Raw genomic sequence first — 18,585 nt, forward strand, 5'->3', positions numbered from 1 at the left:
GTTGTTTCCGGTCCAATGTTTCACTTCTACGTTTGATTTGTTTTGCGCGATCCACCGTCAAAGTGTCCCGGTAACGTTCGAGCACGGTATTCACAGTCGATTTCGGTAGTTTGAAAGCCTTGGCGATCATTCCTCCTGACCATGTTGGGTTTTCAACGTAGGTGTGCACAATTTTTTCTCGTCTCTCGCGTTCCATCTTGGATAACTTTTCAACGCGGGTACCAATCCTGACGAAATTATCACTACTAAGTGAACAAACCTTCCAGATCGAAACGCTGTCAATAGTTTCTCGGTAAGACAACTAGAGGCGCTACAGTAAATAAAAGAAAACGGCCAAATACTAAGTGGAACAAAGCTTAATGACGTAACCATACAAGGGTATTCCTAATACTGACTATTTTATAGAGGAGTGATTTGCTTATGTTACCTGAGCCAGCACGTATTTCTTAAATCTGATCCAGTGTTATTCGTAAAAGTTTTGCTCGTTCTCACTCGTATTTAGCTTCGATTGTTTGCAAGTGTAGATTCTCTATGAAACTTTCGATACGAACAATAATACACTCTTGATGCTAATTGGGTACACATGAATAAGCTTTTTCTAGTGGTTGTAAAACACAATCCTTCTCCGGCAAGCTCGAACGAAGGTTTTGTAAGATTAAGACCCCTGCGACTTTTGTTTTGATCTTTTGTGGTTTGGGCGATACCGCATGCTTCTCAAATATCCGAAATCACACAAGTCGAGAAAATTCTTGAAAGTAGTAAATCATCTGACTGCGTCTAAGCATTCACCAATTCCAAATAAATCAAAAATTGTGTTGAATAGTCACATTTGAGCATCGATAGTAACAAGTTTTTATGAAACTTTGTAAATGATTTATTTATGTACTTTTCAAACATTCAAAATACTATTTCTCATAATTTGATGGTGATGGCAAAAACTTTTTAATGCCTAATATTAAACCAAAACATGGCATATTTTCTAGAAAAAAATAATGAGAAATGGGAAAACTATGTCATAAAGAGATTAAAAAGATCACATGTTTCTTGATTGAGTATTATCGTTAAATGTTGGCTAAGTTTCTGGGAATCCAGTCACCACGAGACGCACTACGGTGGCTTAACTTGTTCCGTCAATTGTAACATCGATAACAAAGGTGGTTATGAGTTTTCTTTGAAGGTGTATCATCTTTTGAAACAAAAAGTTTTCGGTATACAATTTGCTTTTTGTTAGTAATAAAATTGGCATTATAAACAAAAGACGGTTTTTTTACGCTCGATTTTTGCTATTTATTTTAATTTTTGTTTTAAATTAGTATTATTATACAAAATTTTCTTAAATAATTTACATGTTTTATGACCTAAAATTTTGTTACAAATTTTGATTTAGCGACAAATTTTTCCATGCAAATGAAAAAATACAATCCTTACTTTTTTACGGACCAATGTTATCACTGTAGGACGGCTACGACTATTCTGGATTTTTCAATAACTTGAGTGTTGATATGAACTGCATTCAACCGATATTATATATTTATATTTTTTACTCAAATTCGCTTTTAATTATTCGCAGCCATACAAGCCGATGACAGTCACAACCAGTAACTAATCATTCCGTTTATTATTTTCATTTTTCAGAAATCCTACAGCCTAACTACGATGATCCCAGTTCTATTTCAAAGTTTTTCGACATTGGAAAAGCAATAACGCTCGGTTGTAATGTAACCAAAGAGGGTTATGATTTAAGTTGGTAAGTGATCAATTAGCTTAAATTTTAATTTCTAAGAAATTAGGAAAGACTGTGCAAATGATTCTTAGCTAAACATCGCAAGGCGTCTACTGAGTTGTAAATTTGTATACCAGTAAAAACTCCATACACCTCAAAATGTTGGTATACTGGGTCCTTCTCTTTTGCACTAGGGTTGCGAATCTAGCATAAATAACCTGTGTTATTGCAAAAAGCTATGTAAAACTAATTCGTGTTCTCTTTTGAAATCTTTCAAAACATGTTTCAAGAAATCGACCTGAAAGCTTTATTTTTATATAATTTCTTGGAGCAACACGGGTTTGCTTGTAAAAATAGATCCATGAAAACAGGAAACGTGCAAAAAAAAATCGTGTCTAAATATTTCGAGTGGTATATTGTGTCTCATTGTGCAATCCTGGATCATTCGAGACATAAATCATCAGCTTCTCAACTACAGCGGTTCTGAACGAAGCTACAAACCAAAGTGGTATTCAGTTTGCTTCACCGACAAGAATGCTCAAATTATCTGTTCAACGAGTAAATAAAAATTTTCTGAATGAGGTAGAATTGTTTATGTCATATCAACGTACAGCAGGATTCTAGATTTGTGCAATGAATTTTGCAATCCTACTCGATTTAAAAAAAAAAGTTCAATTTTCTTAACACGACCTTACACTTCTGAAAGGCCATTAAATCTACACTGCTTAAAATTCATACGATGCCGTCAATTTATTGTACACAACGGTTCAAAACACTTCGAGCGCAGGTGTTCGGAAAATTCATTAATTGCGCAAGCCGATGAATATGCTGAAGCCGCCGGTCCATTCCATTAGCATGTTACAACCACAGCGGTAGGACGCCCTTTATTGCTGCTGGGTACTACTGGTCGCTCTTCGTCAACTTTATGGGGAACAGCACACGGTACCACCGCTGTTTTTAATTCATTAACCACCAGCAATCGCCTGCCTATGTTGGTACAATATACGACAGAGCCGCCACGTGTGTCCGCGGTGGTGCATATTACGCGATCCTGCCAGGCTAAGGAAAAGGAAATCTCGTTAAACAATTTCCGCAATCTTCGGAACATTAGCATCCAATTAGTAGGGTTTCCGTTCTCGTTTTCCTACATTAAAAAATCATTGAGTTGCGAACTAAAGCAGTAAGGGATAAGACTCTTTTAATATGGGCAGTAAAATCAGTGCGAATATGAAAAGATTTCAACACAGTTGCACTCCAGAAGCTCAATCCGCAAAAAAATTAAAGGTTATAGCTATTCAACCATTCCGGTAAGTTTTGATGGTCCTAGCCTTAACTTTTTTTTTTCAAAGACTTAAATGAGTGTTCTCGTAAACATAACGTTGAAGCGACTAACGCGGCGAGCAATTACTATACGAACTCTCACGTAAGTTGACGCATTTTGGTAATGGCTAGGGGCACCAAAATTTATAGGAATGGTTGAATTTCTTTCATTTTATCCGGTTTGAGCTTTTGGAATGCCCTTTTTTTTATCGGCCAGTGTTATCCTTTCTTTCAAAATTGACAAAGAATATGATAAATTTTCATATTACGACAACTATTGGTTTCTGTTCTCTGTTTTTTGTGTTTCGAGAAATTGGCTTTTAGATTTCTAAATTATTTTTGACGTATAACTTTCTATTTATTCTCTGTAGTAAGAATGAGATGACCTGTGATGCTAGAACAGATTTTAAATGGTAATAACTAGTTATTTACGTGAAGGACTGGAATAAGCTTTAGATAGATAAAATGTAGAACAATTTTGTGGTACGTTGGTTTCACAGTAAAATAAAAATTACGTGCGAGCACGGCATGCAAAAACTTTAGGAATAGATATAACAGTTGTTCTGTGATATACCCCTCGTCCCGTTACTAATGTTTGCCTTAATGAGCCTATACTCATTATTTACTAATATTTGTCATAAATAATTAAGCTAATAATAAATCCCCCTCTTTAAAAAAATATATTAGAATATCATGTTTCATATCCAAACAAGAAAAATGAACTTTCCCAAAAAAATGAACCACCATTACCCCCACACCAAAAAACTCAAGTTGAGTCTCCTGGTAGTGAACTCATGCAAACAAAAAAATATAAAAAATTATTAATAAACGATTCATTGGTGTGTGTATTATAGTGATAAACACTTAACGATAAAATAGTAAACTAGGGATACCCAGTGTAACAGCATTATTTTGAAGGGATCCCCGAAATACATAAACATAATCCAAATTAAGTTGATCTACATATTATAACTATGAATTTACAAACATATTATAACTTTGAATTCACAAACAATTTCAAACAAGACTTCTGGCAGTTCATACGGCTTTTTATATTAGGAACGTACTGATTTTAGATTTGTAGTATGGTTTCAATTTAACTTTTAAATAAAATTCTACTGTTAATCGATTTCAGGTAATCTGGAAGTGTATTGAAAACGGAAGGACCGTAGATTCGCGTATTCGCATTTGACCAAACTTCGAGACCTTTCTAAATTATTAGCATGCCTAGTATTATAACAAAACGAAACAAAATAAGTTTGGGAAATATTCTAATTCTAAATATTCTATAGAGATGAGCCATTTTACATAACACAATATTCCTATTAAGAAAAATTGGATGTGAAAAAATATTTTTTTTTCAATCGAATCCTTTTTTCAAATTTAAAGTTTCTAATGAACTACCAATAATCAACCCTGAAATATGACGATTATATAAAACTGCCAATGTTGAACAAACATAAAATGTTTTCGAAGAACAAACATGCAAAAATGAATGTGTTACAATGATTTATAAATCAGCCTTAATGAATACGTAAACAATGGACATATATAGGTTTATCTCGAAACTTAGGCCTAATTCCTCAAAGACGCTAGCCATAAACTACATAGACTCAATTCTGGTTCTGACTTCGAGACTTTCGTCCATACATAATTTTGAAATATGTATGGAGCGTAGACTGTGGTCAGAACATCCTCATGACTGAAAATCTACGTTTATTAATTTCTCTGTATTTATATGGACGATTGAGGAACAGAGGAATGGTGTTACTAGAATCGCCAAAAACCTACGCTTAGAATGTGAATGGCCCTTGAGTGTTTACGTAAATCATGTAGGGAAACTGTTCCATTATTCATCTCAGCCCATATATTCATCTTATACAACATGGAATAATTGAAAACAAAAAAAAAACGAACATTTTCTCACTAAACTAATCTACTTATCCATGGAATGGATTCTTCTTAGTTCACTCCGGATTTTTTATAAAAAAAAATCTTCAAAAATTCACTTGAAAGCTCTAAATTTGGTGTTTTATTCGGGCATCCACACTCGAAAACTCATTTTTTTCGATCACCTATCTCAGAAAACAAAATCCGGGCATTGCTCTATACGGCTACAACGGGACTCGTTCAGCAGCCAACCAAAGTTTCTTTCATGATTAGCGGACCACTTTTTATTTCAATCACTAAACAAAATCAGTCACTACACTAAGAATACTTTAATCTTTAAAATGTTCACCTCAAATTTCCAAAACAAACTTTAATTTGCAGAAATAAATGAGATGAATTTTAACTGTATATATTTTCATCTGTTTTCACTGCGTCGAAGATAATCGAAAGTTGCCAAATAAGTTCCTGTTAATACGAAAAAATCATACTGAAAATGTTGAATTATTCCGACATAATTGACAAATCGACAGCACTGAGTGATTACCAAGGTTACCAATTTTGTACGTAAACAACGGCGGTTTTCGGCTCATTCATGAAAGTGTGAAGTGTGATGAATATGAGGGCGTCGTGAGATGAATAATTGAGCAGTGATTTAAGCTTTGAGATGAATATGGAAGCATTGTTAAAAATGGTTTGTTTCACAAAAATCAGGATAAATCTAGCTAAGTTTACTAAATTTACAATGCTGGGCGATTCCATGAGAGCATGTAAGCGTATTTTGTTTATTTGTTCAATGATTTCGTGAAAATTTGGTGTTTAATCCGTGCATTCTTCGTGAAAATCGGCTTAATGAGATGAATAATGGAACAAATACCCTATGGCTTTTAAAATTTTATATCAACACAGAGTGCAGAACAATATATTTTCCTAAAAGGAAGTCAAGTGTGCCCAAATGAAACATCAAGTCTTCCCTAGTGCGGATTTATTTCTGTTTTGGAAGTTTTAAGAAAAAATCTTGCTACTTGTCTTAAAAGTAAAATAATTAAGTGACTTTAATGATAATTAGTCACATGTATAGTCCATCCAAATCTACAATCCTAATTCCTTATCAGCTTTAATAATTTTTGATAAAATTTGACTAACATGACATCTTGAAGTAATACTTCCATTTGAAAATAGTGACTTTCTATGGCTTGTCGAGCTTCGTATTCGCAAGGTTACAGAGTCCGCTTTGACAAGCGAATGGTGATAGGTTCGAATCTTTGTAGAACCAAACCATTCGTTCGCAAACAGGACTTTAAGTATGGGTTTATTCTCAGGCTCTTCCCCACAAAATCTAATATAATGTATCATCATAGACATATCATCATAGATAATATCATAGACAGAGTGATAGCTTGCAAAAGGATATGATAGAATCGATAAGAAAGAAAGTAGGTTACTAAATCTGAATGAGAAGACAAAAAGTACTATAACTTCCCTCCAGACTTAATAACCACTGATCTAAAGCTTCGATAATATCATAGACTATAGCACGTTATATGCTTTTAGAGTGATAGCCTGCAGGAGGATACGATAAGGTCGATAAGGAAGGTAGTAGGTTACTAAGTCTGAAGGGGAACACAAAAAGCACTATAACACGGAGCAGGTTACTTCTCAAGAAGTAGCACTGCAAAATGATAAAAAAGAGAAATGTGCAAACAGCAATAACGTCCGGACAATGCCACAATAGATCAAACAACTAATGGTCGTAGTGGGGTCCACACAAAAAAAAACAAAAAAAAATGGCTTCCATTAAGGTTTCCTTTGTCTTTCTTCACATTTGTCTAACGTTACTTTAGCTACTGTTTCGACTAAAATGCAATAACATATAACTCAAAATTATGGATTACTTAGTAGCAAATTTGTCGATGAATCTTACGCATATCTAAAATTGCATTTTTCAAGGAAGTCTTCTCATCAGTGGCTTTAGAAAAGGGTGTTTTTAGTTGATAAAAGTGACACATAAAAATCACTGAATCAAGTGCCAATTGGAGCAACTTGGGGTACATTGAACCTATCAGCTCAATAGGTCCACAGCTAATAGATTGAATATGCCCCCAATTGCCCTAATTAGTATTGACGATAAGTTTAAAAACGCATCTTGACATAGAACGAACAAGGTATATTTTACCCTGAAGATGTCACTGATCAGTGAAGAAACGTCAGATACTACGATTGAACTCATTCTATTTCTTTGAGACTGCTTAACCGTAAACCAACCCAACGCACTATGGTCAGAATCGTAAAATTTCACGACAAAAATCTGTATGTCGGAAACCATTAATGCTAGAAGTTTTATGTGTTGTAGTGAATTTCTCCATAAAAAAGGTCTATCTTTTGGTATAGATGATTCCTAGGGTGGTTCTATTATACACAAAACAGAAATTGTAACATTTTTATCTTATGAAATAGAGCAAAAATTTCTTTCACAAAGTTATAGATAATTTAATTGTATGACATTTTGGGTAAAAAAATTATTGCTCTATCTTGTTTTTGCACTGTTATATCAGATAAATATAGCGCACAGATAAATATAGCAGCCTTCGGCATGCTTTGTGATATGACATTCAATATGTACTTGAACCTATACTGGTGGTATCCTATGCCTGCCACACTTCATAAAATTTTGGTGTACTATACCAAGTTGACCAGTGTTTCTTTTTCAATTTATAATACTTACTCTGCCAATTAAGCAGCCAAGTATTGATTAGAGCTTATCTCGAATACATTTTATTACGCGGGTTCCGAGATTCACGCAGTTTTTTCATGAATTGCAGAGCGAGGGTGAATTTCGGGTATATGCGATTTTCAACACGAATTTACCGTTTTACCTTTGTTATACTAAACAAAGGTTATAAAATCGGTCGAAAAACGCAAAATGGATCCATGATCCGGAGGGCCGAATCGTATATACCATTCGACTCAGCTCGACGAACTGAGCAATGTCTGTTCGTGTGTATGTGTGTGTATGTGTGTGTGTATGCGTGTGTGTGTATGTATGTTGTCTGTATGTATGTGCCGCAAAATACTAACGCACCTTTCTTACAGAACGCAATATCCGATTTTAATGATCTTTTACGCAAACGAAAGCTACTGTGCTCCCCCAGAATGCTACCGAGTGGATTTTCGATTAGTGGCTTAGATTTTGAAATTTTGATCAAAGAGTATAATGGCACGGAGAGCCATGTGTTGTATACCAATTTACTCAGATCGACGAACCGAACAATTTATGTATGTTTGTGTATGTGTGCCTGTACGTATGTATGTGTAAATATGTAGTTCATATGTGTAGTATATCAAAATCGACCCAAAAAAGAAAAATAACAAAAAGAACTCTCTTTACAGTACGCTTATTCCGATTTTGATGTTCGCATGCTCAAATGAAAGCCCCAGATATCTTTGAAAATCATACTGAGTGCGATCTTTTATTGGTTGCTTGAACTGTACAGTTTTGACCAAAGTATGTTTTAGACATGGGATAATTTACTTTCTGGATAATTTTTCTCCCTCACTGCTCTTTCCTCTTCTCTATCCCTCTTTTTTCGTATCGCTATTTATTTCTCAAAAGAAATCAACAGTCATGGACAACTTTGCATAATCTTTACACTCTTCGTAGTGCGTCTTAACTGGTGTAAATAAATTTTCCTTTTTCTTGGAAATTTGAACCAGATTTTAGAAGAAACTGCAATGCTTACTTAGCTCCTTTTCTTCCGAAGATCCCGTTCTCACTTATTATAAAATATATACTTTATTTAATTGTACGTATTTAATTGTAATTGTACGTTGAACCTAGATTTGCGAAGAGTAAGAAACATTTACAGCTTTTGGGAGCCAAGCATTGTAGCAAAATCTGATCCCACAGTTTGCACAAGAGAAAAACACAAATAAATCACTGTTTTTTTGCAATGCCACGTTTTGAACAGCTGGGAAATTTTTCAGGTGAATACTTATTTTATGTATTAAATTTGTGACCAGGAATCTAAAGTAGCTGGTAAACGTAATCGGCAAAATAAGGAAAAAGTGTTGAAGCAACTCTACATGGCTATACACGTTTACTAGTGTGCGCAGGAGAAAAGTCACTTATCTCTATGAATGATACAATATGCTCATGTAAGATATCAATATTGCTTTCTAATTTAAGACTAAGCGCAAACAGAGTATCCATGTTATTCCACTTCCCGTTATAGCAGTAAGATTTAAAAAGTTATAGCAGTAAGATTTATTTCGGATTTTTTCATACAGCCTAGGCCTTCAAAAACAATAATGTTCTCGCCTACACTCTGAAAATCCAAAATTCTCAAAGATCGTGGAGAACCTTTATATTTTCAGATAACGCATTGGAGATAGAATTAAATTGACGACTTTCATCAATAGCTATATTTTTTTCCTGTATAATTCTAAACTATATTTCGAGAGCAGGTTTGTAGAAGTTTGCTTCAATTCGTAAAAAAAACTTGATGCTGATTCATAAATCTAGGTCCTGCGATTTCTGAAAATAAAGCGAATAAGTAGAACCGCATTAAAATAACATACATGTTTGCTATTCTAGTGTGAAATCAGCATCATTGTTATCTATTACTGTTTCCCCACGTTCGATTATCTCAAAAAAAAATTCAATTACCTCTAGCCAGCATTTAAAAATTGGTTTGTGATCGAAAAAATAAGACTCATGTACTCCAGTGATAACATTCATATAATTTGCAAAAACCACGTCAAGCTTTAATTCAATGATCGTCTTTGGTTAACTCTCTGAAAACTATCTTTACAATTCATTTCATTCATTATTGAAATTGGACTATTGTGGTATACGATTTGTAAGTGACTGGCCCAATGTGTATAAAGTAATAGTTAGTATAAAAAAGGTTTCTGCACCACTAGGTGGATTAATTTAGGTTTTTATAATATTTCTACTTAAAATGATTTTAATAAAAGTGTTGGTTGAAAAGGAGCTCGCTGCCTCAAGGTTACAGAGTCCACTTTGACAGGCGATTGGTCATGAGTTCAAATCTTAGTATAATCATATCGTTCGGTGTCAAATAGACATTTACGGATGGGTTCATTCTCAGACTCTCTCCCGTCCTCCACCTTGACCCTTCCCTTACGCCATACTAAAAATAGATTGAATAAATATTACACCGCCATGCAATTATAATTGCCGATACAGGTCGGACTCGATTATCCGGAGACTCGATTATCCGGAAACTCTATTATCCGGAATTCGATAATCCGGAATTTTAGACTCGATTATCCGGAATTTTATTTTTTTGGTGTCCGTTTTCAATTTTTATTCCAAAATTTTGCCTTTACCATCCCTTCTGGCATATTTGTTACCATTTGGGTCACTTCCGGCATGTTTGGGACATGTTCGAATTGCGTGAAAATAATCAATGTCCATTTTTTTTTAATTTTCAAAATTTTACCCCCTTTCGCCTCAGAAGTAACTTCTGGTTACGCCAATGCATCATACAAGTTAAATAAAGAAAAGAAATAGTTATTTTATGTTTGTTAATCGCAAAATTTCAGAGTTTTTTGAGTGATTTGATTATTCAGAAAACTCGATTATCCAGAATAAAAAAAAATAGATGTTCCGGATAATCGAGTCCGACCTGTACTTGGCAGGAGTAACTAACGATGCTCGTTAAAGAAGAACAGTAGAGTTGAGCGTAGAGAGTATAAAAATCCGTCACTTACAAAGGTGACATAAGTACCTTCCTTCCAGTGACAGTCGTTAGAGATGCAGAGGTAAACTCGGTCCCTGGCAATAACGATTGTAAAACTTCCTTTCCTTCCTTCCCTAACCAACGGTAAGGACGTAACCAGCGCCGTTATCGATCTATACAAATCGAGAGCCACTGGATTGTTATACCGTCAGGTTTGTTTTACGCGTTTTTACGTGGATTTTTTTTACCAAGTTTTTTATGCGGATTTTTGAATCAACGCGTTTTTACGCGAATTTTTGAAGTAACGCGTTTGTTTACGCGATACTGCGCTAATTTAAAACATTTTCCGCCGATTTCCATATAAATTTTCACGGCTCAGTATGATACTGTTCTAATTAAAAAAAAAATGACGAAGAAAATTTTTACCGGTTGTGGAAACCGTTTTACCGAACAGTGGGCCGATGTGTAATAAAAAAAATATTGTTGAAGAATTCTAGAAAATATGATTCCATTGAAGTTTGTTCTCTATGTGATACAAGAGCTTCAAAACATTCAGAATATACATGAACATTACATTGTTTACAGATGAATAGTGCGGGTTAGTGACAATGTAGGATTCCGATGGAATGTTTGAGAAAAACTTGATCTTCAAATTTCGTTTAGCGGTAGGACTCAAAGGTTTCGTCTTTTCGAAAGGAGTCCCTAGCAAAATTTCAGCTCAATCGAACTTCGGTAAGTCGTGACCACTGTTCGGTAAAGCGAACAGTCATTTTCAACCAAGTAACGCGCGTTGTAATGCTTGTGAATTATTTATATATAGCACAAAAATAATTTCATTAGGAGCTACTTGAATATATCAATATATAGAGTTTCAACTATCTTCTTAGTTAAAACAAATATTGAAAAATTGTGTTTTTGAACACATTTGTGCGAAACGCTTCCCTGCCTACGGAATGTCTGGGCCATAATGGGTTAATAAAAATGTTATTTCATTTACAATATCATGCTTTAAAAAATCATCTTGATTCGCAGGTGAAATAAACTCTGCTCTTAGGTCTATTTAGAATTTATTTAGAAGACATCAACAAAAACATTATTAGGAGAAATGTTGTAATTTTTTTTAACGCCTTAAATTTCCAAAATTAGCGTATTTTTTCCGCGAAGTTCAAAATTTATGCAGTTCCCGAGCATAAAAAGTTGCTCCATTTTCCGCGAAGATAATTCTATGATAAAACTTATTATTAATTTTCTCGAAGCCTTTCACTCACATTTTTCTTCTTTTTTTATAAAGAATGTGTCACTATAAGTAAACAAGCGAAGACGTACGGGACCATCCTTATCTGAGTTAACGTTAATAGTAAGTTAGCTAAAAAGGATTAGGTAACATTTCGGATTCTCATTGATGACACTAAAATTATTTTCTTTCGAGTTAGTGGTATAAAACTTCTAGCTACGCCCATCGAATTGATGTTTTTCCAATGTCCATCTTTAATACTTGCTTGCCATATCTGAAAAACGAAAGGATTTAAGAATAAATTTTTGTTCGTGGATCCATTCATGGCATTGTTTTGAAAAGACATTTGCAATTTAAAAGTGTGATAAAATTAAAAGGTTTTTAGAAAACATTTTATTTTGGTTTGACTTTCGTCAAAATATAGAATGTTTCAAAAAGTTGTAGAGATTCGAACTTTTTTAAATAAGTTTTGAACAAATGTTCATGATTTTTTTTACCGAAAGTAAGACTTAATCTTCTATATTGTTACTAAGTCTTACGAAAATCAGGAGGTGTTGTATGTGAGCGTTATTAGCACTTTATAGTTACACTGGACGACAAAAGCTAGGGCTGCCTAAAGCTTAAAATAGTTGCCTTCAAAAGATTATAATTTCTAGCCAATCCTGGGGATCTGGGATCCCCTAGTGTATGCAGATGTGCATCAAAATGCCACATAGTAAGTGTTCGCCGAGTTCGTCGCTTCTACGTTGGCTTACGGGGAAGCTCATTCAAGTCTCTGAAAAAGTTATCTGCTAGAGGCAGTGAAATTCACAGGATTGGTTGAAAAGCTATAATCTATTTTTCATAGTTTGAGCTCTAGGCAAAACCTGTGTTTACCAGTGTTATTATTCAAATAACTTTCAAAGTTTTTTTTCTGTTACACACCAAATTCCTCATTCGTATATTCTTTTCCTTTAATTACAGGTCTAAGGATGGCAAAAATGTCAGCGATGTTGTATCGCTCAAAGATCGCTACCGAATACTGAACGAGGAGCGCAAGTTTATAATCAGCCGATCGCTGGAAAGCGACGCCGGTACCTACACCTGCAGTGTGCTAGCGCTGAATGCATCTAGGACTTTTAATGTAGTAGGTCAGTACTGTGATTCCGCCAACCGTTGAATCCGGGCATTTTCTTTTGTCTTATCAAAAAACTTCTATTCGCAGCGAATGTTTTCGTTAAATTTGAAAGCACAGAAATAGGAAAAACAAACATGGTGGAGGGTGAGCAACTATCGCTACACTGTATAGCGTTCGGAACGAATCCCAAGATCTCCTGGATAATTGGTGAGTAGAAGTAAACCCGTTAGAAGTTTGTTGCACTTTTTTGCTCTTTTTGCATGAGCTCTTTTAATTTAAATATGAGGCAGCTGAAAAAATAAAATCGATTTCAAAATCTTTAAATGAATACAAGTCAATTAATCAAAAACAGCGGCATTCTGTCTACTTTTTCGAAAACAGATTTCCTCAACGCATTCACAATATTGAAGGTCATTCATCTAATCAAACCACAGTATCTTCTCAATAACATTTCTGGTCTCGAGCCTGGGTACCGTATGAAAAAGTCGTTATCGTCTGTGGAGTTCGCTGTCGATATATTCACCTGTTGAGTTATTTGAAATCACCAGCAATCATTGGTCGAAACTCGAAACAAAACACGATATATTTCACGCCAGTAATCTTCGCTGTTTTATTAAATTAACTAAACGTAGCACATTGCAAACAATCGATAAACATAACTCTCGTGCTAAGCTCCACCTTCTTCGTGTACCGGCTGTAGCTTTGTTTATATGAGCTGGACATCCAGTTTCTTACCGACCATAGAGTTTTGCCGCTGTGGCGCGCTCGTGCCAAGTTTTTCGTTCCCCGCAATTATAGATTTAGGTGAATCAACGCAACAATAAACAAAATGCTTGTTGTGTAAATATTTGCTCGTGAAACTTCCTACCCATCATCTGAGCGAACTAGCGGTGAATACAATTTTCCGTCCAGTAATCAGCAAACACAAACGTCCCTCTCGTTGAGTATTCAACTGTCCAGTGCTGCTTAATTTAGTTGTGTGGTTCACTCGGACACCGACTTAGTCCTGAAAGATTATCTTTTGCGTCACATAATAAATAAGAATGTCAACGGCCCCTTCTATTGCTGCCGTGTGCCACCAGCGAGCCTTGCTAGGTCACACCTTCCGTGCGTGATTGTTATTGACAAAAGGAACTACGAAACAGTACGCAACCAAATTTGAGTATATTTTCATTGGTATGGATATTATTCAGCTATTTCGTATTCGCTCTTGTTCTAATAAAACTAATAGTTGAAGTGAAGGAAATTCACCTTCACCAATAATAAGATTGATTCTTGCGCAATCATTTCTGTGGGGTTAATCCAATCTTTTATAATACTCCGTTGACCCCGCCTCTATATGGTAATCTAAAACGTCTGCTGGTGCTACACCAGTGTCCTGCGGTCGAAATCGAGCTGTACAAAGGGAAAAAAACTTGCTTGCATTTAGTATTTCTTTGTAGTCACGCGATTTCCGCGATATATATTCCAACTCAAAGTTTCCTGCCCTTTTCCGGCTAATGGATGCTAGTTTGCGCTGTTTAATACCTGCTAAGAATTTATTTGCACGTGCGTAAAAAAAGCTGTTACAGCTGAATTGATTCCCAGTGCAAGCAAAGTTTTCAATGCATTTCTTATGTAAGTGGAGACGCACGGTATGGCACCAAATTCACCTAAAACCAACACGGTTTTACTAAAGTTACAATAACGCCGTTCCAACAGAGCAAACTTATTTCCATGGTGATAAAAATGCCACAATTGCTCTCTCTCAGAGCTAAGATATTTCCAACTTTACGACGTACAAGTTAACCCCTGGCACCTCCATCAGAATGATTCCGTCTGGTTCCCTCGCAACCAAATCAGTGCACGTTCACCTGGAAGCTTATAAAACAACAGCAACGATTCCACTCGTTATTGCGGTGCCGCAAATCAATGAAGAGAACGAAGGTGGTAAAGTCTGTCATTGTACCATCTAGATCTCCTCCAGTCACGCCATCCAGCCGTGGTGCAGGTTGGATGTTGTTGTTTGGTGGTTTGGTGGCTTAGCGCTTGTAATTGTCTTGGTGTCTGGAATCTCACCATGACACTGGAGTAATGTTTGCTAGCTATACCTACAACGTATAACGACTCCGCAAGGCAGACAAAATTGGTTCGACTAGGAGGTCAATTATGTGGCATAATTGGTTGTTTTTTTTTTCAGATTGTACTTAGATTAAGTGTCACGATAAGAACAAATGGTTATCGAGCCGCAGTCAATCGAAACTCAATGTAACCAGTTTTTTTTTTGGAAATTTACATTTCAAAAAACTTTAGCTTTAACTCAAGTTTTTTTTTGTGTGGACCCCACTGCGACCAGTAGTTGTCTGATCTATTGTGGCATTGTTCGGACGTTTTTGCTGTTTGCACATTTCTGTTTTTTTACCATTTTGCAGTGCTACTCATTGAGAAGTCTTAGAAGTCTTGAGAAGACTTAGTAACCTACTTCCTTCCTTATCGACCTTATCATATCCTCCTGCAGGCTATCACTCTAAAAGCATATAACGTGCTATAGTCTATGATATTATCGAAGCTTTAGACGAGAGGTTATTAAATCTGGAGAGAAGATTTTGTGTGGAAGAGCCTGAGAATAAACCCATACTTAAGGTCCTTTTTGCGAACGTATGGTTTGGTTCTACTAAGATTCGAACCTATCACCATTCGCTTGTCAAAGCGGACTCTGTAACCTTGCGGCTACGAAGCTCGACGCTCGAGTTTATTTCACAGTTATGTGTTCTCCCGCAATTATTTCCCATTCGAAGTCTGGTGGAATTTTTGTAAAATTTTCATGTCGCAAAAAAGCACAATCTTCGAAGAATTCTGCGTACATTTTTGAAGGCAAGAATGTTGCATAATTCAGAAAATTATCGGATTTTTTTCTACATTTTGAGCCCTCTCAACAGTATAATTGAGAAGAAGCGAGAAAAACCAAAAATTTACTATTTAAAAAAGTTTTATTTATTTTTTATAAAAACTACAATAGTTAAACATAAATGATTGTCGAATAATGGAGAACTTAGCAAAAATAATTACAATTTTCAAAAAAAAAAACAATTTTTTTTCTATCTGAGCCAAAACGTTTTGTTCGATTTATGTGATGTCTTCAACAAAGTTATCAATAGTTTTTTGTCTTTCCAGAAAAATTATACACTATTGGGAAAAAAAATTTTCTAAAAAAATTCAAAGAATATTAAAAAAATTGAACAATATAATAATTATTTTTATTTTATTATTCCACAACTGCTGTAAACTACTGTAAACAATTCCTTACAAACTACAAAAGCTAACACAAACTACTAACAAAGCTAACAAACTACAAACTACGAAAACTAAGGCACTCATTGCTTCCGCTTCCTTTTTTTAAACAGGTAACAAGACCTACACCACGGGGACAGACCACATCCACCTGGACGAGGACGACAAGGGCGTCGAGAATGCCCGACTAACGATCGAAGCTGTCGCGATGAGCGACTACATGGATTACACCTGTGAGGCTCGAAATAACGCCACGGAGTTCACGGGTCGCCTGGCGCACGCCACGATAACCGTTAGGATTAGAGGTGCGTGTTCCCTTCCAGTGCGGAGTACTTTGAAAAAAGCGTGTGAATTATCATTCGTTTTTTTTTAGGAAAATATGCTGCGCTTTACGTTTTCTTGGGTATTATAGCCGAAGTTGTTGTATTATGTGCGATTATTTTAATATGCGAAAGAAGACGTAACAAAACGGAAGTCGAAGAAAGTGACACCGACCAGAGTCCAGACCAGTAAGTAGCTGCGGTTTTTGTGTGTGTTGCCTAGTATAACCATTTATTCTTTGATTGCTCATCAAGTTTGAGTTCCGTTAATCGTTCATATCGTTCTACTCGCAATCGTATCGAATGAGTGTGATTTTGTTGTCTACCGCAATCATAGTATTTCATAATTTTTAATGGCGTCAAATCTCTTCTTTCGTTCTCATCTTCATACACACACGCATATTTACACTCAAAAAACGGATCACTTCTCACAGAGTGTGATTCACTGGAACTGGCATCGCTCTAGTTAACGACGTTTATGACAAAGTGCGTCCTCTACCTGCGCTGTGCCGTTTTACTCTAAAATTTTCGTCTAAGTCTGTGTTTTGGGCATTTACTTCTTATGTGTGTTTTAACAATAACACCTGCCTGCAATAAAGTATATTCTTCACACTTGCCTGTCGTTCCTAATTGCCTACTGACGAATAACCAAGTCTGCATGCGAATAATAATAACAACTATGAAACTTTACTAACTTTACCTCTTCTCACGTTTCTTTAACACACCGTACAGTGTAGAATTGACTAGTTTTAATTTTCGTGCTCGTAAACGTGGTGTTCCATTGCCTAACGAAAAAAAAAAATTGTCACGCACCTTCTCCCCAAGCAGAACCGTTCTTACCCGGAGCATTTTTCTTCTCTTTTTTCCAATTCACTTTTCAGACACAAAAACGGTCACAACGGAAACGCTTCCGAGCTACGTCAAAGAAAATCCTAAAATTGGATCACCACCGGTTTTGTTTTCTCGTGCGAATCAAAGACACTTAACTGAAAATGCTAACAGAGTAAAAATTTTCTAATACACCTATAAAACTGTGTAACGCATTTACTTCATATTTTCGGCGGGAGGTTTCCTATGCTGACATGTGTCAAAAGAACCACCGGAGTCAGCAAATAGTGTATCTACTGTTCGAAAATCGATCAAATTGAATGCATTACACGGGCTGAATTACTGACCATTACTAATCCCCATTTTAATGCTAAGATGTAAATTTGCCTCTTCGATTGTTCAATTCTAATCCCATTACTGCACGTTACCTAGTAGCAATCCCAGTCGACCTGTGGACAGGTATCTGAAAAACCCCGCACCAAAAAAGTTTCGTGGTAGATCTTCAAATTCATATATTTATAAACTATGCAAGTAATATTAGAAAAGTAGCTAGACTGTAATCATACACATTTGAGAGCTGTGCCTTTAGGTGCCCATTCTGTATTCGTTGATTGAGAAACCGAGAGAATATTGTTAAAACGTTTCGCCCATAAGTAGTTACGCTTTTCAGGTTTTGTTCGAAACGCCTACGTAACGCGAACCTGCGCTAATACGAGCCGTTTGTAGCTCTAGCTTTCCTGTTTATTAAAGCTTTCAAGATAACAATAATTGGTAATTAATTTTATTGACGAAAATAGAAACAAATTTAAGAGAAAAAACACAAATAAAACCAGTAGTTTGATTAATTTTTGCATGATTTCGTTTGCTCTGTTGATTTGTGATACCAAGAAATGCCCAAAAACAGCGAACGGGGTTGAAAACTTACGGAAGATTACCGTGCTTCTATTGCCCAGTGGTTGAGTACAGTTTCGAAGTAAGAAACAGTCAGTCGATTTTTCTGCAGCCTAGAGAAGGCAGAGGGAGGGAAGTAGGTTAATTTCCATTTTCCAAAAATTCGTTAATCGGCAAGGGGTATACTGTCGAGCTATGAATTGTTATCTAATGTTAATAGGAATCTCCATAGAAATATGGGTCGTTAATTTACTGATAAAACACAAAATATACGTTTTTTTCTAGAATCT

At 35.6% G+C, this 18,585-nt stretch overlaps 1 protein-coding gene across 11 annotated transcripts in view; it reads left to right on the forward strand.

Annotated features, from left to right (window-relative positions):
- LOC129729934 (uncharacterized) overlaps positions 1–18,585 on the forward strand; it is an 83,989-nt gene that overhangs the window by 51,341 nt on the left and 14,063 nt on the right. For 9 of the 11 annotated variants that reach the window (XM_055688855.1, XM_055688853.1, XM_055688858.1 and 6 more), the window contains 6 exons: positions 1,636–1,747; positions 12,833–12,999; positions 13,074–13,193; positions 16,370–16,561; positions 16,630–16,765; positions 17,458–18,251. In XM_055688855.1, the coding sequence (XP_055544830.1) occupies positions 1,636–1,747; positions 12,833–12,999; positions 13,074–13,193; positions 16,370–16,561; positions 16,630–16,765; positions 17,458–17,512 (782 nt within the window). In that variant the 3' untranslated portion in view covers positions 17,513–18,251. Of the gene's footprint in view, positions 1–1,635; positions 1,748–12,832; positions 13,000–13,073; positions 13,194–16,369; positions 16,562–16,629; positions 16,766–17,457; positions 18,252–18,585 lie in introns of those variants that run through there. The other 2 variants (XM_055688863.1, XM_055688862.1) reach the window with 1 other exon arrangement.

Source organism: Wyeomyia smithii, chromosome 3 (assembly GCF_029784165.1).
Source record: "Wyeomyia smithii strain HCP4-BCI-WySm-NY-G18 chromosome 3, ASM2978416v1, whole genome shotgun sequence".
Classification (NCBI taxonomy): Eukaryota; Metazoa; Arthropoda; class Insecta; order Diptera; family Culicidae; genus Wyeomyia; species Wyeomyia smithii.